General features: G+C 47.3%; 1 protein-coding gene across 1 annotated transcript in view; it reads left to right on the plus strand.

Annotated features, from left to right (window-relative positions):
* The window catches only part of XPR1 (xenotropic and polytropic retrovirus receptor 1), a 588,907-nt gene that overhangs the window by 254,182 nt on the left and 311,495 nt on the right, over window positions 1-23,230 (plus strand). Inside the window, exon 3 of the mRNA XM_086955457.1 lies at window positions 12,045-12,146. Within this exon, the coding sequence (XP_086811583.1) occupies window positions 12,045-12,146 (102 nt within the window). The remainder of the gene's footprint in view (window positions 1-12,044; window positions 12,147-23,230) is intronic.

The following is a 23,230-nucleotide window of genomic DNA, read 5'->3' on the forward strand; positions in this document are numbered from 1 at the left end:
ACAGCAGATACACATCAGAGCAGAGGCGGGCTGAAGTGGTTAGGTAAGCAAATACTAACTTTCTAAAAGTAGTATTTGCAAACACAGGATATTAAAATATACTTTACTAAAATAAGTATTTTATTATTCTGAGTTCAGGCATACTGCACTTGACCTTCTACCATGCTCTCTGAGTCTGTTGGGATTATAGAGTGTAATAATTCCAGCAGCCCATTCTGGCCTATGGAGAGTAGGTAGCCTTACAATAGTGAAAAACGAAAATGGCTGTAATTCACTATTAGGACATGCCACACACATCAGGGCTTGTCCTTCCTTATGCTTACAATGCACACTGCCCTTGGGCCTACCATAGGGGTGACTAATATGAAGTTAAGGGAAGGTTTAGGGACTGGCAAGTAGGTGTACTTGCGCAGCTAGCATGACAGTACCAGAATGCAAGCAGGTTCTGCAATGGCAGACCTTAGACACATTTTACTAGGCCGCTTCTGTGGGTGGCACAACCAGTGCTGCAAGCCCACCAGCAGCATTTGTATTTACAAGCCCTGGCACTCCTGGTGCACTTTACTGGGGTCTGACAGTAAACAAAATAAGTCAATCATGGACACTAATCACATTTACACTTTTCAGTAGGGAGAGCATAAACCAAATAAAAACAGGCCAGAGAGAATATTGGAGGAAGGCAAAAAGTTCAGGGATGACCCTGCAGAGAGGGCCAAGTCCAACCCCACTCTTAGGGAAAAAACACGGTTCGGAGTGAAGGGAATATTGCGCATAGAAGAAAACCTTGGAGGTTGATCCCTCAGACCATTGCACGAATGTGTGGAACGAACAACAGTCCAGAGGCAAAGAATATTAAGACATAGTCAAGACTTTGCTATGCAAAGTGTGTATCATACACACCAAGTCACCAAAATAGCAGAAGTGATATTGAACACCTTTTCACTCCTCGAAACCACCACACGTCAACAAAACAGCAGAAGTTAGATCGAGCACCCTTTTACTCCTCAAACACCACACGAGTCACAAAACCAGCAGAAATGTCATCAAGCACCCTTCTCTCATTGAAAACACCACTCCGTGTCACCAAAACAGCAAAAGTGACATGAAGCACCCTTTCACTCCTCGAAAATACCACACCGAGTCACCAAAACAGCAGAAGTGAGAACAAGCACCCTTTCGCTCCTCGAAAACACCACACGAGTCATCAAAGCAGCACAAGTGACATTATGCACCCTTTCACTCCTCAGAAATACCACACCGAGTCACCAAAACAGCAGAAGTGACATCAGGCACCCTCATTCCCCGTAAATACCACAATGTGTCTCTAAAACAGCAGAAGTGGCATAAAGCACTTCTCAAACACCACAGGGAGTCACCAAAACAACAGAAGTGACAAGCACCTTCTCACTCATAGAAAACAGCACACCGAGTCACCAAAACAACAAAAGTGACAACAAGCACCTTCTCACTCATAGAAAACACCACACCGAGTCACCAAAACCGCAGAAGTGAGAACAAGCACCCTTTCGCTCCTCGAAAACACCACACCACCACACGAGTCATCAAAGCAGCACAAGTGACATCATACACCCTTTCACTCATCGAAAACACCACTCCGTGTCACCAAAACAGCAGAAGTGGCAGAAAGCACCCTTTCACTCCTTGTTTCTTTAGTGCAGAGCACTCCATTAGTGTTAGCGAGCCATCTCAATTGAGTATATTCACCCCATAACTTCATGTTCCCCACGATGCCTTCGTGTCCCCTCACCAGCCCTCCCGCTGTTGCTTTCGTGTCCCACCCTTGTTGTTTCAATGTTCTACCCCAATCCTCCCCAGTGGTGGTTCGTTGTTTGCCCCCTTCCTCTGGGATGTTGCGTCACAGTATCTAGTGTTGCTTCTGATACCATCAGGACCCCCCGCCCCTCCGCCCACTTCAGGAAAAAAACTTTTTTGGGGCCTTTTCTTTTCTTTTAGGTTACCGATCCAACTCCGATTGGCAACTAAAAAGAAAAAATGCTGTCTGCGTTATTTTTTGGGTGGGTGCATGCGTATTGCGCACTTATACAAAAGAATATGTGGCTGTGTCAAAGGATTTTAATTTGCTTGTTTTATTTATTTATTTATTTACTGTTTGTTTGTGGGGCGCATGGACGTTTTATTGATCATGAGTGGACTTGAAACAAGCATTGGAAATGCAATAGGTCTCGCATTAGAAAAGTTGGAGCTATTGGTCTTGTAAATGACAAATATTTTATTTATTTGTTGGTTTTTGAAATAGCTAAATTGATAGCTTTGTCATTTACAACGCCAATAGTTATAACTTTCGCGAATGTGACACCTATAGCATTTGGAATGCAACATGTTTTGTATTTACGTGACATAGATGGCAGCTGTGGTGTTAGGCCACATCTCTAGAGAGCAGGAGAGTGCAGCAGGGGAGAGAAGCACAGCAATGCAATAGGTCTCGCATTAGGAAAGTTTGAGCTATTGGTATTGTAAAGGACACATTTTTCATGTATGTGCTTGTTTTGAAAATTGCGAAATTAATAGCTTTGTTATTTACAATGCCAATAGTTTTATCTTTTGCAAATGTGACACCTATTGCAACACAATATGTGTTGTAGCACTGAGTGGTGTGAGGGTGTGAGGGTGAGTGAGGGTGAGTGAGGGTGTGTGAGGTGGTGAGGGTGAGGGTTAGGGGGGGTGAGGGTGAGAGGGTGACTGAGTGTGTGTGAGGGTAAGGGGATGAGGGTAAGGGTGTGTGAGGGAGAGGGGTGATGGTGCGAGGGTGAGGGTGGGTGAGGGTGTATGAGGGTGAGGGGGTGTGAGGCTGAGTGAGGCTGAGAGGGTTGTGAGGGGGTGTGAGGGTGAGGGGGTGTGAGGATGAGGGGGTGAGGATGAGTGAGGGTGTGTGAGTGTGGGTGAGGGTGTGTGGGATTGAGGGGGATGAGGGTGAGGAGGTATGAGGGTGAGGGTGATGGGGTGAGGGTGTGAGAGGGTGTGAGGGTGAGTGAGGGTGAGATGGTGTGAGGGTGAGATGGTGCAAGGGTTAGGTACAGACAAACACTCAGGATGGCTCCCCGAAGCCATGGGTCCCTTACCTGCTCTGGACACGGCGCTTTGGGTGACTGCTCTGATCATCAATGGCAGTTGCTACAGATAACAGCTCCGTCCAAGCCTTCTGCTTCTGCTTTCGGGTGACTGCTGTGCCCTTTGATGGCGAGGGCAGAGGAGAGCAGCTCCGCCCGAGCCTCCCACTTCTATTGCTGCTTTCAGGTCCAAAGCATCATTACCGAAAGGAGCACATTAACAGCGTGCAGAAGCTATGGGCTACGCTGGGCCCCTGATATATGTCGCGCTGCAGCACCGGGCCTGAGTAAAACGGGTGTTGTGGTTATATCAAACAAATGTATGTTGACCAAAGCAGGGTCAAGCCTTCTGCTTATGCTGCTGCTTTCGGGTGACTGTTGTGCCCGGGTCAGTTACGAAGGCTGCCCACAACACTTGGCAGCAAAGCCTATAGGCCGCAAGAGAGGTGCTACACCCTAGTTGAGAAGGGGAGCTCGGAGTGCTGTCACAGGGTGCTGTATCGACTAAGGACTGGACTTCAGCAACAAATAATTTGGGCAATTGAGGACATTGTGCTTGGTTAAATTTGAACTGTGAGTTTTGTTATGTCGAAATGCGAATAAAGTGAAGCTGCGGCCATTTTGCGCCATTAGCAGCTTGTTTAATCTGTGCAAGGTGGGGTACAGGAATGCGCTCACTAACCAGTCTGGATGGAATTCCAAATGTAGTCCGCACCTGTCAACTCATAGCAGTTCCCGACGCACGGCCAACGGGTGAGGAGCGGATAGCACAGATGTCAGCGAAAACGAGTTGAAAATCAGTGTAAAATAGTGGTTTCCCAGCTTTTCTGAGGCTCTGAACTGCAGACAGGACATCGGCACTAACATCAGCAAGCTTTTTTGGGGGTAGGGTAGGGAGGGGGTACGAAGGTGCCTCTTAAGTACTTCTAAGAAGGTGAAGAGGTGCGCTCCGATCATGGCTTTTACTCTTGTTTAGATTAAACAACACAAGTGTCTCTTTTAATGCCAGACTGAACCGCGCAGGCGTTCTGATTTTCTGCTTCGGATAAAATGGCGGCTTTTCCGGTGTCGGAAATAGTCATCCCTTGGTAAATGCCCAAAACAAACAGGGTCAGCTGACACTTCTACTTCTGGGTCATAATCGCATGCCCATAAGAAAGATGGCGCCCTTGGTCAGAGCGATGGGGGTGGGATTATTGGAAGTCACTTCCTGTTACGGCCCTGCCAGAGTTAAAGATGGCGGCCGTGGGGGTGCTGGAAACGGTAGAGAAGCTGCAGGCAAGACTGACCGGTGACGGCGAGCCTAAGAAGGTAAATACCGGGGCGACACGAAGGAGAAACATAATCGGGGGAGGGAAGGAGAAGGATCGGCTCCGAGATCAAGGCGGACGGGGCAACCTGAGGAGCGGGTGGTTTACGAACATAAGAAGGACGGTGTTAGGAGTGAAGAGAAGAACAGTTAAGGTAGTATTGGGAGCAGTAGGAGGAAGAGATTCGATGGAAGGTTGCAGCGGAAAGACTGTAGAAGAGTGCTGGGAGAGAGAGAGAGTGGGGAGGAGAGTAGGAGGAGGAGGGGGGAGGAGAGTAGGAGGAGGAGGGGGGAGGAGAGTAGGGTAGGCACGGCGAAGTGAAGAGACAAGACGGAGGGAAGGCAGAGAAGGGGAAGGGGAGGGGGAGGAGAAATGCGACACGGCGGGCAGGGGGGGGGGGGCGGAGCGGGGGTGTGGGAGGAGTGCGCCTTGAGGGAAAATACGGCTGGGGGCATGTGCACGCGCTTTTAAGCTCAATGCGCATGCGCATTGAGCTTAAAAGTCACGGGCACTGCAAGGAATCGCCACGATTCCTTGCAAGTTGAACAAAGAGTGGATAAGCCCCCATAGTCTCGCTTGCTCGATGCGCATGCGCATCGACAGGCGAGACCTAAAAACAATATTCGCAGAAGGACTAAGACTAAAATAGTTCAAACTGTTGATGGTGCACCATTAACTTCAGATCTGGTCAGAAACGCTTCTTTAAGATAACGGGTCTCTTTTGAAGATTGTATTAACGGTTCTTCTGGATAAAATAGCCTCTCCTAATTATGCCATGGCTTTTGGCATTCCTTGGCTAAGGAGATATAGTCCAAATGTCAATTTTGCTACTGTGATCATATCTGTCATGATCATTCTGGAGTCTAACTGAGGAGAGTAAAGAGATTTCCTGTTAACTTCTAATTTAATTGTGGCGAAACTCTCTTCTGTGCTACCGCAGTTCAAAGCATAGTCTATAGTCTTTGGTAAACCTGAGAACTGCTCCATTCGCCTACACTGCACTCAATGCAACATACACTCCAAAACCCACTACGTGCCACATAATTACACGCCACATAATTATACTGCACTCAATGGAACATACACTCCAAATACTACTCAGTGCCACATAATTACACTGCACTCAATGCAACATACATTCCGAATACCACACAGTGCCACATAATTACACACCACATCATTAACTGCACTCAATACAACATACACTCCAAATCCCACTCAGTGCCACATAATTACACGCAATTACACAGCCCTCAATGCAACATAAACTCCAAATCCCACTCAGTGCCACATAATTACACACCACATAATTACACTGCAGTCAATGCAACATACACTCCAAATCCCACTCAGTGCCACATAAGTACATGCCACATAATTACACGCAATTACACAGCACTCAATGCAACATAAACTCCAAATCCCACTCAGTGCCACATAATTACACACCACATAATTACACTGCAGTCAATGCAACATACACTCCAAATCCCACTCAGTGCCACATAAGTACATGCCACATAATTACACTGCACTCAATGCAACATACACTCCAAATACCACTCAGTGCCACACAATTACACGCCACATAATTACACAGCACTCAATGCAACATACACTCCAAATCACACTCAGTGCCACATAATTACACGCCCATAATTACACTGCACTCAATGCAACATACACTCCAAATAACACTGTGCCACATAATTACACGCCACATAATTACACTGCACTCAATGCAACATACACTCCAAATACCACGCAGTGCCTCATGATTACACGCCACATAATTACAATGCACTCAATGCAACATACACTCCAAATACCACACAGTGACACATAATTACATGCCACATAATTACACTGCACTCAATGCAACATACACTCCAAATCCCACTCAGTGTCACATAATTACACCCCACATAATTACACTACACTCAATGCAACATACACTCCAAATACCACTCCGTGCCACATAATTACACACCACATAATTACTCTACTGAATGCAACACACACTCCACACAATACCGTTCTATCTATCTATTGCCCTCACTCTATCTATCTATCGCCCTCACTCTTATCTATCGCCCTCACTCTTATCTATCGCCCTCACTCTTATCTATCGCCCTCACTCTTATCTATCGCCCTCAATCTATCTATCGCATCACCACAGCATCTCCCAGCACCACCACAGTGTAGGAAGGTGGATACCTGACTATGGTTACCCCAGATTTTTTGCCCAGTGTTTAGCTGGTTTTCGACTTAGCCTGGGGCCCTGATTAGCAGGATCCCAGGCCAACTATCTGCTCTCCCTGTAAAATGGACTCCATGTACTTTAGGTACATCTCCAATTGGATACTGGGTCACCTTATGAGCCCATGTATAGTGTACTATAGGTACCCAGGGCGTAGGTGCATCCAAGGCCTACCAGGGACTGCAGCATGTACTATGCCACCCCTGGCTGGCCACTCACATTGACACAACTCGCTGATCACTCGGCTGGGGCAAGGTCTTGTAATCACCACTTGCTTAGATATAGTATTCCTATATCTAACCTTATATCTAGACACATATACACCTATTAGTCATTCCTATGGCAGGCCTTAACAATCCTGGAGGCAGAGTGCTTGGTTTTATGTGAGATGGTGCTCTAGCATGAGCTGAGCCTGTCTGCAGATTTCGGAACCATGTCCTAATAGCTGTTCTAGGATATTGCCATACCATATACTCTTAAGTGCATTATGAACCTCGCGTTTAAATGCTAACTCTGGTTTGGCTTTATCAAAACATGTCGAGTAAGGTGTCATACATTTTGGAATACTTCCCCCTCGCCAGTTCTGGCGACGGGGGTAGCATTCCACCCTTCTAGAGTGAGAAGACATGTTGTTCCTACTATTCCCTGTTAAAGTTAACCAGAGCCTCAGCATCACAAAATGGATGCTGCTGCTGCCACAGACACAAGTCTGACCTCCTGCTGCTGGGAGTCCTTCCAGCGAGGGAGGCTTGGACAATAGGTTTCCTGCCTTGAGAGGTGCTAGCACCACCCCAGACAGGCTTTTGTGTATTAGGGCAGGGAGGACTGAAAGAAATGAGACACTGCCTGGGGTACACAAGGTGTCCCATGCATAGTCCAGTTCAAACCGATGCTGGGGCACCCCAGCCACAGCTCTGGTGCGAAACTGGACAAAGGGAAAGGGGTGTAACCACACCCTTCCCTGGTCCCACCCATAGGAGGGACCTAGCAGGTAATCCAGCCCCTAGATTTGGTATATAGGTAGGAGCTGAGTCCCAAGACTTTGGATTTTATCCTGACTGAAACTTTGAGACGAAACTCTGGACCTTCAACGATCTACTTTGCAAGAAGACGACTGAAGAATCTCCCTTGTGGTCAAGGAGTGACCACCCTGCACAAGCAGGCACCATCCAGCGATCAACGGCTTGCTTTGTCGACGCTCCCGCCGGAGACCGAGCACAGAGCCTGACAAGAACCGGACTTCCAGACTTCCAACAGCCCGATCCACAGACCCAGCAGAGCTGAGACCCGTGGAGGCGACGAAAGACATGGGACCGGCCATCTTGAAAAGTCTGCGACTTGCTTTTTGTGCAGCACCCTCGGCACCCTCGAAGCTGTGCATTGGGGATTGAGAAGCCACAGCCCGAGCATCATCTGCACCGAAGATCAGCCCTGCACACTCCATGAGTTCTGCGTGGGGCCCTTCTGCATTTTCTTGCTCGACGCGTCTGCCCGGTCACTTGCCCGTTGGCTAGTGGCCATCTTGGCGACGAACCTTTGAATTTACACTGCTGGTCTGGCTGCTCCAGACTGGCCCTTGCTTCCCTGAAAAGAAGCAGCCCATCAGACCTTGCTGGTCTGATTAAGAAGCCAACTTTGTTTCCTGCGTGGGTTGCCTTTGCCAAGTCTTCTAGACTCCAATCCTGAAGCCGACACCGCCAACAGCGAGAGCCTTCGTGGGACAGTCCGTGCCTGACTCCTGGTCGTCGTTGACGCCTCCTGGTCCACGTGGCTGCAGAGACAAGCTTCACGATATCACCTGATTGCTTCGCGACATTACCTGGTTCCTTCCTGGTCACTGGCTAGTGACCCAGACTCTGTCACCTCTGCTTTCAGGTCTTCTTCATCCTCGATCCGCCCTTGGATCCAACCGGACACTTCTCTCCTGGTCGCCTGCAGCATCTTTCTTCAAGGCTCCGTAGGATTCAGCGACGAAACCAGACACACTTTGACACCTATGCACCCGCTTCCTGCGGGTGAGGTAACGCAAGTACTCCGGTGCTCCTGTGGGCATTGACTATCCAACTGTCTAGGTTTCAAGTAACTTTCATCGAGTCCAGTCGGACGTGCCCTAAAAAAACTAGTTTCCATCTTTTACGTTCCCATTCATTCCCTATGGTAACTCGCGTGTGTGTTTAGACATTGCACATGCATCCCGTGGGCCTCCTGTTCAGCGTAGCCCCAGCGATTCCCTAGGCCTTAGGAATATTCACTTTCTGTGTAGTGGTCCTTATACCACTATTTTAGTATATGGTTTAGCGTGCCCCTAGGGCCCTACTGTATTTTGTGCAACTTATTGTGTTTTAATTAAATATCTTGTATTGTGCTTGTGCCTCTGACCTCATAAAGAGTTCAGAGGGATTGTCTAGAAATAAATAACATATTTATTTTATATATATCCTGTGTGGTGTCCTTTCATTTGGTATTAAAGGGGTTACATATGGTAAAACAGCTGGATTCACATGCCCTCTTGAGTTTAGCCTAAGACTGCTTTGTCCATGCTACCACTAGGATAGCTGGTCTATAAGGTTGACTTTACAACCATCACCATAAGGGTTGTTTGGACTGGTGCAAGGTGCTCACTAGAATAGTGAAAATCATATACCAGGCCACCTTCTCACACACAGCATCACTCAGGGGCACCACAACATCACTATGCGCTACCACAGCATCACTATGCGCTACCACAGCATCACTCAGGGGCACCACAACATCACTATGCGCTACCACAGCATCACTCGTTGCCACCACATCACTCAGCGCCACCGTAGCATCAATCTGTGCAACCATTCAACAACTGGTTCAAATATGTTCTCTCAATGTTTCAAGCTTTATTACAAATGCCACAAAAAGATGTTAATATTTCACTTCTGTTCTTGGATTTTGTCATAATAAAATACAATGAACATAATCTTCACAAAAGTTATTTACAACAGTTTAAGCTATTGCCATTATACATTACAATAACTTTTTTTGTATTAATTATTTAAAAAAATTACAATCCATTGTTATTTGTAATATCAATACATCTATGTCATGTAAATACAACACATATTGCATTACAAATGTTATAGGTGTCACATTTGAGAAAGATAAAACTATTGGCATTGTAAATGACAAAGCTATTTATTTCGCTATTTTCAAAACCAACATATAAATAAAAAATTGGTCATTTACAATACCAATACCTCAAACTTTCCTAATGCAAGACCTATTGCATTGCAAATGCTTGTTCTTCTGAGGCTTGGGTATCCAACCTGTCAGAATTCCGTCAGACTTCCGTATTGTCAAGAAATTTGTTTTAAGACTGATCTTGTACGTCACAGGGAAGCTGGTATCTTCAAACATAGGCTGTATGTCTTCCACATAAATATATTAGTGAATTAATTTAAGATTATCCTGTCGTTTTGGGTGGTTTAGCTAGATAGTTAAGCACAGTGTTTAGTACAAAGGACCGTCTTTTTATGTTTGAGGTGTAGCTTTCTTTGCTCTTTCACCTCAATAAAACGAAAGTCCACAACAAAAGCCAGTAGCCTAAAACAAAACTACAGTTGAGGACTTTGAATATTATAATGTACTTGAGACTATCCCTCAAATACTTCCTGATCACCAAGGTTGTTTCTAATGACAACATCACCTTGCTGCTAATAATGAATGGGCTTACTGTATTTTGCGCCACGAATCCTCAACCTTATTGCTCACGCATTCCCTTATCAGTTGGGCCTCCTACCATGCCTCAGTGATGATAAACCAGGTTTTTTCCACCTTTTTTGCTCTGTTGTCCTTTTTTTGCAAGTTACATTCATTGTAACTTTAAGAGCATTCATATTGTACTGAAACGCCACTGGGAAACCTGTCACTTTTTGAAATGGAAACTCCGCTACAGAAACGAAGGTGCTTATTTCTTACAGTATGTTGATTAGTAAATCACAGGCATGGTGCACAGTGTTGTAAGGCTACAACTGGGATTAGAGGATTGAAGAAGATGGGACATGGATGACTCAGATGCTTGATTTTGTAAATTTTGCTTAAACTATCCAAATAAAGCCACTGGATGTTCTTTTACCCCTCCTTTCCTTTAATAAATGATAGTCTTCATTTGCTATGTTTTTGTTGTAATAGGGGCACCCGCAGATCCCTTCTTTGGTAAGACTTCTGCTGAATTAAGAAATCATGCTACAATCACGTCTGGCTGCACAATGTGCTGTGCGCAGAATTTGGCCATATTTTACAAATTGGTTGATTTTGGTTCTTCCAAAGTGATGATTGCAGTTTTTTGCTGATGCTTGTGTCAAAATTTAGTAACTGGATGCTCTTATCATTAAAGTATGAAAACTCTGTAAAGCTGTGTTCTTTTACGCTGATCTATTGTACTAACTGTACATTCCTAAGGATCAGGAAAGGTTAAGTTGTCTCTTTTGCATACACTTTGTTACCTCTCCGAGTAGGACACATGCTTGGAGCTAAGAGTACTTTGATTGCAAATTGTGCTAGGAAACGTTTAGCAACAGGATATCCCCCACATTCCCGCACTCCTTGACACAGCTCAACTCAACACTCTCCTTAACTGCCTATTTCCAGGTTAGGGAACGAGCACACAGCCTAGTCTTAAATGCACCTACCTTTTTGGAACTAGAAGCCACACTTTTTTTCACGCTAACATTCTTAAGCTGGTATCTTGATTTGGATAAAGCGACCTTACCGTTTATCTGGGTGGAATGTGCAGCCATTGTTTGGTCATCCATTCTGAACATAAACCATGGTTTGTTCATGAACATAAAACAGGGCATTCATCTTTCTGAACAAGTGTTGAAATGCAAACTTTACCGCAGCAGAGGTCTCAAGCTCAATATGTGCTTAAAAAGTTTACATTCGACTCTGGCCTCCTTCAGACCTACCTGAGACTTTATATTTATCAGACTATTTAACATCTATTATCTCTTATTTATGAAGTTATTTTAGCGCCTTTGCGGCTCCTATTTTAATACATATTGTTAGGTTTTCATGTCTGCTATATGGTCTAAAATTGGGAGAGACAGAACACTACCACATGTGGTCTAGAGGAATTATTGAAAATCAGTTTAAAATTAAATATTTATAAAATGATCAAGATCGGAAAGGCGCATTGTTGATTGGGATGGGTTGGTTTCTTAGTTGCTTGTGTTCTTGCGTGCACTGCCGAAGTTGCCCGAGCGCTCTACTCAGTTCTTTGTTCCACTGCTGTACACTCACTTCTTCCTCTCTTCCCCATTTCCACTTGTTCTCTTCCTGCCATTCCTCCTTTCTGCAACTTTGATATATCTTGCTATGTGAATTTCATCTGATTTGTTATCTTCTCTCTCACAGTTACAGATGAAGACACAGTCAAGAGGTATTTTGCCAAGTTTGAGGAGAAGTTCTTCCAGACCTGTGAAAAGGAACTTGCCAAAATCAATACCTTTTATTCAGGTAAGGGCAGTCAGCAAGCATGCAGGTAAAGTTACTCTGAGCAATGCCTTCCTTTCAGGGGATTTGTGGGTTAAAGGTGACTGATATTTCATATATACTTATCTGTCTACACACAGGACAAGTTATTTGCAGTAAAAGAGGGATTGCCATTAGAAGGGTTTGGGAACCAAGTGTCTGGTATGGGGTGCAGCGCTGAAAGTGAACGTTGCGGTTTTGGCAGTGTCATGGTCCATTGCCAGTCCTCTCGTAATGGGAGAGGAGATCCGGGCTCGCCAACAGACCTTTTATTCATATTGACCAGCAGTGAATGGACACCAAGGTCGACAAATGAGCACACAATGTTGTAGAACTACTAGAGCATAAGAATGCATGTCATATTTTCTGTCCCTTCTTAATTTACAATTACATAGTCTTAGCTTTATCCATTTTATTTTTTACATCATTTCAGTTACTTTAATCGCCATTATTCACATTTTACAGATTGATTGCCGTATTTAGATTGAATTAGATCAGCAAAGTTCTTAAACCATTTCTGCAAACAAACTCATTGAGGAAAGGTGTTCAGACACTCATAACCTGTTTTCAGAAACCTATTACTTCTTCTTTTGATTCGAACCCTCTGTAGAGTAACGTAACATAAGAGATAATAATTGCCTACTCCTCCAATCTTGACCACGCCTCAGTTACACTGCCTGCCTTCCCTAGATCACCCAATAAATCTCTAAAGAAGTTTAAATTCTGATTGTGACCACATCCTTCCTCAGAGTTAACACTAGAATGGTGAGTACAGCTTGGATATTGATTGCCGTGGAAGACCGCCTTACGACCTGAAAGCATTGTGTTCGCTCTTAGTAAAAATACGTTGGCGTCTTCCGGTACTGGAGACATAGATTGAGTGTGCACCTTTCCAGAATCTGCACTTTTCCAGAGCCCCACTGAAGTGCAAGTTACTATTTCTGTTCAGTTATTAATAACCATATCGTGAACTGAATCTCGCCTTGCATGAATAAAACTGAGGCACTGAGTTACAAGCTGTTCCTATCTTATGGTAATAATATGCATTTAACAGCCTTACTGTAGACCATCGATAAGGACAATACATTTAAAATCATGCACAGTAATTTGCAGGACACACTACTCAGAATCCCTATCAAGAGTAATAAGTGTATAAACTTTGAGATATGGTCTGACTTTCTGAAGCTAGAAATCAGCTGGACACTTACGGTGACCTTGAAGACAAACATACAAAACATTGCCATGGTCCAATTTGTAATAAATCAAAGCTTGATTCTCTGCGGATTGTAATTGGCTTTGTACTAAAGACCAGGCTTGGCTTAGCTATTGAAGCTTGTCAAAAGGCCTCTCCACCACTGCGTTATTCTGCATGTGTAAAAGGTAAATTAGGATCCCATACCAAACCCAGGTTATTTGCCACTTTGGTATAGCTTACCATCTATGGTATTTGGTGTTGTCAGGGGTCCAGTGCTTAAATGGGCCTTTGAAGTGGGGGAGACATCAAAGAGGCCTTTGAAGATCGAAAGGTCCCTGCCTCTCCTGCCCCTGAACACGCTACAGGGGGGGAGGTAGTTCTTTTTGTGGGGACATGCTCAACAATATTTAGGTGCAAATGTGAGCGCCTCCCTCCCAATCTACCTCAGGAAGGCCCATCAGCATGGTGATGGGCCATAAACATGCAAATGACACACCCTAGTTCCCTTTGTGTGACTGTGTAGAGGGAATGCACAAAGCCCATCTATCACCCAACCCAGACGTGTATTCAGTTACAGGCAGAGGCACAGAATGGTTTAAGTAAGAAAATACCAACTTTCTAAAAGTGGTATTTTCAGGCTTACAATTTCAAATACAACTTCACCTTAAGGGTTGATTTTAAATTGTGAATCCAGAGACTTCAAACTCTAAATCTGTATATTTTCCCAATTGGAAATTACACTTAAAAGATGTTTTAACTCAATCCCAAAGTAACCCTATTGGAGAGGTAAGCCTTGCAGTAGTGAAAAGAGTGTAGCAGTTATTCACTTCCAGGACATGTAAAACTCAAAAGTACATATCCTACCTTTTAAATACACTGCTCACAGCTCATTTTACTGCATAGGGCCTACCTTAGGGGCGACTTACATAAAATAAAAGGGAAGGTTTGGGTCTAGCAAGTAGGTTAACTTGCCAGGTCAAAATGGCAGTTTAACCCCATGGCTGCTAGGCGTTTTCCCGTCCTGCGCTGGGGATTGTTGTTTTACTTTATTTCATGACGAGCTGGCCTTGTCATCCGCGCACGGCAGGTAAGCGCCATGACGAGCCCAGCTCGTCATTAGCCTCGAAGGGGTTAAAACTGCATACACATGCTCTGCAGTGGCAGACCTGAGCCATGTTTAAAGGGCTACTGAGAGGGTGGTACAATCCGTGCTGCAGGCCCACTAGTAGTTCTTTTGCTTTTACTTGCAAGACTACTTAAAATCATCAAAGTTGACACTTGCCCTTCTGGTATTTCCAAGAGCTGAACACATACACAAAACGTTGTGGCATGTGACCAACTTCCGAAACAAACATTTTGGTTGCCTGTTGCTTTTATTGATTACTCACTTTGTTTAAGGCTGATTCCATACAGTATGTGTTTTCTGAAAGTAACATTTGTAGGGGTGTCACATTTACCCTTTTTGGTTACCTCTTTTATAAATTTGAGAATGTTTTATTCATCATCAAACACAGTGATTTAAAAAGGTTTATGTTTCAGCTTTAAGTCCCCATCAATTCACCCTTACCTCCCTTTACCACTACACACCCCTGAACTCTAAAGTCACCCTCATCTCCCTTTACCTCTACCCATCCCTGAACCTTCGTTACCTTCACCTCCATTTACCTCTATACACCCCTAAGCCCTCAAGACACCCTCCCCGCACCTTAATTATACCCACCCCAGAACCCTCGAGTCACCCTCACCTCCCTAATCCACTCCTGAACCCTAACGTTATCATTACCTACCTTCACCGCTACCCATCCTTAAACCCTAAAATCACTTGTTTTTAAAATAAAAAGAATGTCATTGAAAAAATACCTGCTTGGTAAAGTATTGAATGAATAAAAAGAATGTTATTGAAAAAAAATATCTGCTTGGTAGAGTATTGAATGGTAAAGGTGCAAATACTTACCTGCATGCAAAAGACTGTTTAGTAAAGGGTCTGCATGGTAAAGGCTGCACAGTAAAAAGCTGTTTCCCCTCAGGCAGGACACATAACCTGCCCCTTCCTTAAACACTCTCCTGCCTTCACCTCAGCTTCCCTAAATGTTTTGGGAGCACTGTTTGTTATCTTATGCCCATCAGAATGCTTGGCAGGCATCACTGCATCTTTGACAGTTCCCCTCATTATCATTTCCTTGCTTCTCTTTGATCAGCGAGTGACGACTTCACTTCCTCTTCATGTGTTTGTCCCTACCCTGAATCATGGCCCAAATTCTGCGTCCTTTGACCACTGTCCTTCCACTGCTTTCCACTTGCACCTCCTCTTCCTTCCACATTGTTGCTTGCCCTGAACTCCCCACCCTCCTCCTGCGTTGTTGCTTTCCCGCTCCACCCTTGCACCGTCCCCAATTGTTACTTGTCTCGTCCACCTCCCAGCAGAGAAAAAGCTGCTAAAAATCATTCCAAGATGCTACAAAGATGCATACGGCAATGCGCTTCCTGCTCCACATCGCCTTTTTGGCACGATGTTCATGTAGGGCTTCACCTCTGACGTAAGATAATTTGTTTTTTTTGTGTGAAGACAAATAAAACCCCATAATAAGAAATCGGACCATTGCCCTTCACGGTCAGCACTGGTTGCGTCATTACTTTTCTTTTTCTAGATTTCAGCCATGCTGGTGCAACATGGCTAAAAGAAACTGACCAAGTCAATAGCTCTCCCGTAGGCGAGAACTATTGACTTTGCCAATGCTTGTCTTCTTAGTATAAAAGAACACAAAAATATCTTACAGGAAATACATTTGTATCTCAGGCTACCATGACTTGAAATCTGCCAACCTGATCTCTGATATCAACCATCATATATTCACCATATGGTTTGTTACCCCAAAGGCTCTTAAAGCTTCTTCCGTGAGTAGAGATGCCAAAACTGATAACATGCCTGCCATATCTACTGACTCCAATCACACTAGCTCACCCTATTCTGCTGCCCCTTTTCTTTCTGTTATCTTCCCTGGAGAATGAAGCCAGGCAGCATAATTCCTTTAGGAATAAACGAGCTGAATTACTGTTAAGGACCAAAACCACAGCTCTCTGAGTATCCACGATTATTCCTTGATACAGCTCCCTTTGTCAACCAAACTCCAAGCCTGACAATTTTCCACAGAAGGGTTCCATTACTCATAGGCATGATTAAAATGAGAGATGTGATTAATCACCACTTAGGTCTTTACAGCCACTTACTATTGACCACAGCACAAATCTCCCCAAAATAAACTGCTTGACATCAAACTGAAGCTGACTCACCTGCAGGAGTGTAAACAGTCAGCAAACCACACCCTCTTAACCTGCCTAAACTCCCCACCATCTCTGCTGTTTCACCTATTGCAACATCCTTACTTCTGAAGAGTCAACCTTCACAGCAGACTCAATGCTTTTAAGCATTCCTTCTCAAATGTTACCAGAAAACATTCTATTACCACAGTCCCCAGAGTTAGATATCGTAAACACAATCAAAGACCAATCTGCCCAAGCACCCTAATACGAGTCACCCTCCGTCAACCCAGCTACTTCTCATCTCAGCAAAAACAATGCCTTGGAGAATGGGCACTTGGATGAGTTTTTGGGCACAGGAAAACAGGCATGGGTTTACAGCTATGGAGTGACAGCCCTTTTTGAGGGTCTGGCAGTGTCGAAACTGGTCTAGCGAATACTATGTAGTTGTCCCCTGCAAGTTGACTATTCCCCTCTACAGTTTGGGATCTCCTCTCTGGAGAAACACCGGCACATCCCTCTTTAAATACTTCTAATTGGACTATATCCTTCAACAACATTGCACTTTCCCTACCAACAATAAGTTCTGTATTCTGGGCCTGATTTAATAAAGGAACATTCCATACACTTTTCCACACCCCTCAAATTGGTTTGATCAGATGCCTCCATTATTTCTTTTGATTTCCTGACCTTCATGCACCGTCACTGTGCGAAACTAGAGGCAGAAATTGTTAAGTCTAGAGACCCCCAAACACATTAACAACAGTCATTTGTGAGTAAGGTGTTCAAACAGAGGCATGCACAAATGTGCTCTGTGCAACCTGTCTTTTGGTATGCCTATGTACTTTTTATATTTAATTCCCCAAACGTGTGGGGCTTCTTTTTCATATATTTTTTTTCATTAGCTTGCAGTGCTGATTCCATTTCGCACCACAAGCTTCGGGGAAATATATCACAGACACGGGAGGCACACAAAGATACGCACTGCACAAAGCCACAGATAATTTGTGCACATTTTTGCATTCTTGTGTTAGCACATTAAATACAGGACCATTGGCTTAGTAAATGCTTATTTTATTTTCTTAGGACGTGGGAATTGCTACCCCTACTCTTTTTTTTTTTTAAATCTTTTTTTCCCCGCTTCAAAATATGCACCAACTCCCTCCTCCTCCTTTGATTTTTCTTTATTATTGTTTTCTTCCTCACACCCATCTACATTGCCTTTGCTGCATCCCTCCCCATTCCCTCAAACTCTTGTTGTCACTTCCAAGACATTTTGTTAGATACCAGTGGGCTTAGAACCGGCCCATTGCTTACCATTGGTTGGCATCATTGCCATTCTCATTCCCTTGCTTTTCTTTGATCAGTTCATACCCACCCTCATGCTCCTTGTTGTTGCTTGCGCCCCACCCCACCCCGCCCTTCAGCATTGTGTTATTGCTGGCTCCCCCACCAGCCCTCCCACTTTGTGTTGCTTGCGTCACCGCCTGCCCTCCTGGTTTGTGTTGTTGCTTACACCCCACCTGCCCTCCTGCTTTGTGCTTACGCCCCAAATGCACCACTATGCTGCTTGCACCCCAACGCACTGCTGTGCTGCTTGCGCCCCACCTACCCACCAGCACCGCTGTGCTGCTTGCGCACCACCCACCCACCAGCACCGCTGTGCTGCTAGTGCACCACCCACCCACCCTCCACCACCCACCCACCCTCCACCACCGCTGTGCTGCTTGCGCCCCATCCACCCACCCTCCTGCACTGCTGTGCTTCTTGCGCCCCACCCACCCTCCCGCACCGCAGTGCTGCTTGCGCCCCACCCACCCGCACAGCTGTGCTGTTTGCGCCCCACCCACCCACCTGCACAGCTGTGCTGTTTGCGCCCCACCCACCCGCACAGCTGTGCTGTTTGCGCCCCACCCACCCACCCGCACAGCTGTGCTGTTTGCGCCCCACCCACCCGCACAGCTGTGCTGTTTGCGCCCCACCCACCCACCCGCACAGCTGTGCTGTTTGCGCCCCACCCACCCACCCGCACAGCTGTGCTGTTTGCGCCCCACCCACCCACCCGCACAGCTGTGCTGTTTGCGCCTCACCCACCCACCCGCACCGCTGTGCTGCTTGCGCCTCACCAATCCTCCCGCACTTCTGTGCTGCTTGTGCTCCACTCACCCTCCTGCACCGATGTGCTGCTTGCAAACCCTCCCGCACCTCTGTGCTGTTTGCAAACCCTCCCGCACCGCTTTGCTGCTTGCAAACACTCCAGCACTGCTGTGCTGCTTGCAAACACTCCAGCACTGCTGTGCTGCTTGCAAACCCTCCCGTACCTCTGTGCTGCTTGCAAACCCTCCCACACCGCTGTGCTGCTTGCATCCCACCCACCTGCACCGCTGTGCTGCTAGCGCTGCACTCAACCACCGTCCCGCACCGCTGTGCTGCTTGCGCCCCACCCACCCTCCTGCACCGCTGTGCTGCTTGTGCCCCACCCACCCTCCCGCACCGCTGTGCTGCTTGTGCCCCACCCACCCTCCCACACCGCTGTGCTGCTTGCGCCCCACCCACCCTCCCGCACCTCTGTTTTGCTTGCGCCCCACCCACCCTCCCGCACCTCTGTGCTGCTTGCGCCCCACCCACCCTCCCGCACCACTGTGCTGCTTGCGCCCCACCCACCCACCCGCACCACTGTGCTGCTTGCGCCCCACCCACCCACACCACTGTGCTGCTTGCGCCCCACCCACCCACCCGCACCACTGTGCTGCTTGCGCCCCACCCACCCACCCACCCACACCACTGTGCTGCTTGCGCCCCACCCACCCACCCACCCACACCACTGTGCTGCTTGCGCCCCACCCACCCTCCCGCACCGCTGTGCTGCTTGCGCCCCACCCACCCTCCCGCACCGCTGTGCTGCTTGCGCCCCACCCACCCTCCCGCACCGCTGTGCTGCTTGCGCCCCACCCACCCTCCCGCACCGATGTGCTGCTTGCGCCCCACACACCCACCCTCCCGCACTGCTGTGCTGCTTGCGCCCCACCCACCCGCACCGCTGTGCTGCTTGCAACCCACCCTCCCGCACCGCTGTGCTGCTTGCACCCCACCCACCCACCCTCCCGCACCGCTGTGCTGCTTGCACCCCACCCACCCACCCTCCCGCACCGCTGTGCTGCTTGCACCCCACCCACCCACCCTCCCGCACCGCTGTGCTGCTTGCACCCCACCCACCCACCCTCCCGCACCGCTGTGCTGCTTGCACCCCACCCACCCTCCCGCACCGCTGTGCTGCTTGCACCCCACCCACCCTCCCGCACCGCTGTGCTGCTTGCACCCCACCCACCCTCCCGCACCGCTGTGCTGCTTGCACCCCACCCACCCTCCCGCACCGCTGTGCTGCTTGCACCCCACCCACCCTCCCGCACCGCTGTGCTGCTTGCACCCCACCCACCCTCCCGCACCGCTGTGCTGCTTGCACCCCACCCACCCTCCCGCACCGCTGTGCTGCTTGCACCCTACCCACCCACCCACCCTCCCGCACCGCTGTGCTGCTTGCACCCTACCCACCCACCCTCCCGCACCGCTGTGCTGCTTGCACCCTACCCACCCACCCTCCCGCACCGCTGTGCTGCTTGCACCCCAACCACCCACCCTCCCGCACCGCTGTGCTGCTTGCACCCCAACCACCCACCCTCCCGCACCGCTGTGCTGCTTGCACCCCACCCACCCTCCCGCACCGCTGTGCTGCTTGCACCCCACCCACCCTCCCGCACCGCTGTGCTGCTTGCACCCCACCCACCCTCCCGCACCGCTGTGCTGCTTGCACCCCACCCACCCTCCCGCACCGCTGTGCTGCTTGCACCCCACCCACCCACCCACCCTCCCGCACTGCTGTGCTGCTTGCACCCCACCCACCCACCCTCCCGCACTGCTGTGCTGCTTGCACCCCACCCACCCTCCCGCACCGCTAGGCTGCTTGCACCCCCCCACCCTCCCGCACCGCTGTGCTGCTTGCACCCCACCCTCCCGCACCGCTGTGCTGCTTGCACCCCACCCACCCACCCTCCCGCACCGCTGTGCTGCTTGCACCCCAACCACCTACCCTCCCGCACCGCTGTGCTGCTTGCACCCCAACCACCCACTCTCCCTTACCGCTGTGATGCTTGCGTGACACCCACCCACCCCGTACCGCTGTGATACTTGGGCCCCACCCACCCTCCCTGCACCGCTGTGGTGCTTGCGCCCCACCCACCCTCCCTCCACCGCTGTGGTGCTTGCGCAATCCCACCCCTTCCACTTTCCCTCCCTCACTGCGATGCTGATTGCGCCCCAGCCCATTCACCTTTTTTCACTGCTGTGTTGCTCCCCCACAAATCATGTTGTTGCTTCCCCTCAACCCCAAACCCCCTCCTGCGGTGTAGTTCCCCCCCTTCACGCACTCACCCTTCCGCTCCTTCAGGCACTTACCCTCCTGCTCCATGGTGTTGTGCTGGGTTGTATGTTCTTACAACGCATTCCATTGCAACGCATGCCTTTACCACGCATGCGTTACAGCGGAATGGAATTTCAACGCATAACCTTTTCCTCGTATTCTTCCGTGGTGACGTCGTACGTCGTTACGAGGAAGCAGAAGTTTCTTTAAGTTTCCTCTTAAACGACGCCGATTGTCTGCACATTATTTTTTTTTTTAAGTTTGAATTTTATTGAAGAAAAGGAAAGAAGTGGGGGAGGGGAGGAAAGAACAGAGCAATGGATATAGCATTGAAATGCATCGGAGTAAAATACAGCAATTAATTGATTAAGGGAAAAAATACAAGCAATAATTTGAGGAGGCATATGAGTGAAGCATCAATGAGCATGAAAAACTGTAAAGCAGTAGTCAAAAATAACAAGCGAAATATATAATGCAAAATACAAGCAAGGCAGTAAAAAGGCAAAAGGGGGGAGGATTCATGGAGGTTTGCGTACTTCAACTACGTCGGGAGAGAGGGAAGGTCGTGATGGGGCAGAGGAAGACAGGTATGTAACTAATGGTAGCCAAAGGAGGTCTCGTTTGATTACCAAGGAAATAGGGGAAACAAAGTTAGTGTCCAGCCTATGATGGAAACAGACTGCATTCCACCAAGCGTTGTAGGAAACGTTTGTGGCATCTTTCCAATTAGAAGTGATAGTATGAAATGCTACTGCTATGAAGAGATTCAGGAGTTGGTACTGGTGAGGAGATTGGGGTAGATGGGGGGAGAGGGAGCCCAAAAAGACATCAGCGGGAGAAAAAGGGATGAGGAAATGAAAAATCTTTTGCAATTGGATCCAAACTGAGTTCCAAAACCTAGATATAGGGGGGCAGTCAAACAGCATATGTTTCAGGTCTGCTGAGGGACATGGGCAGGACCAACAAGTAGGAGTATCAGAGGAAAAATGTGATAGAGTAAGCGGGGTAAAAAGGATTCTGTTATAAATAAAGTACAAGGTTTGGGTATTCTGAGCAGCCCTAGAGGATTTATGCAGCTTAGACCAAATCCTGTCCCAGAGAGGAAAGGGTAGATCAAAGGCAAGGTCGGATTCCCAAGCAGTTTCCGTCTTCGACTCTGGTCTAGTAGATTGTCTGCACATTCTGACGTGATTTCAGGTGAGGTTTTTTTTGGGGGGGTGGGGGGGGCGACCCCCCCCCCCAAACCCCCCTTTTTTAATTTGAACCTTTACCACATATGGCTTTACTACATACCTCGTAGTAAAGGTATGCGTGGCAAAGGCTTTCGTGGTAACCACGCATGCGTTGTAATGCATGCGTGGTTAATGTATTCGTGGAAACAGCCGCGTTGTAGTGGCCGTTTCCCATTGTGCTGCTGTACAACAACAGGGCTAAAAGACATTGACAAAGACAATAGCTCTTGTAGGCGACATCTGTTGGCTTTGCCAATGCTTGTTTCTCCTCAGGGATGGTGAGGTGGGGAGGACTAACCCTTTCTAAACATGTTTATTTTTATATAAACATTGACCGGCTACAATCTCATCTATTTACAGTATCTGCTTCTCTCACCCTCCCTCCAAAATCCCACATCTTTCTTAGCTTATCTTCCCTTTGGGTACCTAAAATAACTACATTTCATTGTTTTGGTAAAGGTTTTTTTTTACCGGACTTGCTGCAGCTCTTCCCCTCATCCTTACCGACGTTTGCAGGTTCCGGTATCTTCATAGGCACAGAATAAGTTGCAAACGCAGGCTTTTTTTTCATTTTTTTTTAACAAAAACTTCCTTTTGATTTCTGTACAAATAATTCTAGTAATAGTTATAAATTGTTACCACATTTTGAAATTGGATATGTGGCCAGAATTTGACATGGGAAAAGGAAGTTTGTGATGGTGGTAAACTTTTTTTTTTTTTACTAGTAGAGGATTTTTTTTTTTATTTTTAAATGGCGAAGACTGTTTAGACTGTTATGTAGTCCTTGGCATGTGGAGTTTGGAGGATAGTATAACATTTCCCTGGATTGGATTAATGTTATAGGATCGATCGCGTGTTTCCTAGTCAGGAAGGAGTTTTGCGCCCCATACAATGGTCAAATGCCTTTTTACGGAATTTAGCGGTCCTGTTGTCCTTGGCTAGGTCATTTCTTGGTTTTGCTCGTGCC

This window comes from Lissotriton vulgaris, chromosome 1_1, assembly GCF_964263255.1.
Source record: "Lissotriton vulgaris chromosome 1_1, aLisVul1.2, whole genome shotgun sequence".
Classification (NCBI taxonomy): domain Eukaryota; kingdom Metazoa; phylum Chordata; class Amphibia; order Caudata; family Salamandridae; genus Lissotriton; species Lissotriton vulgaris.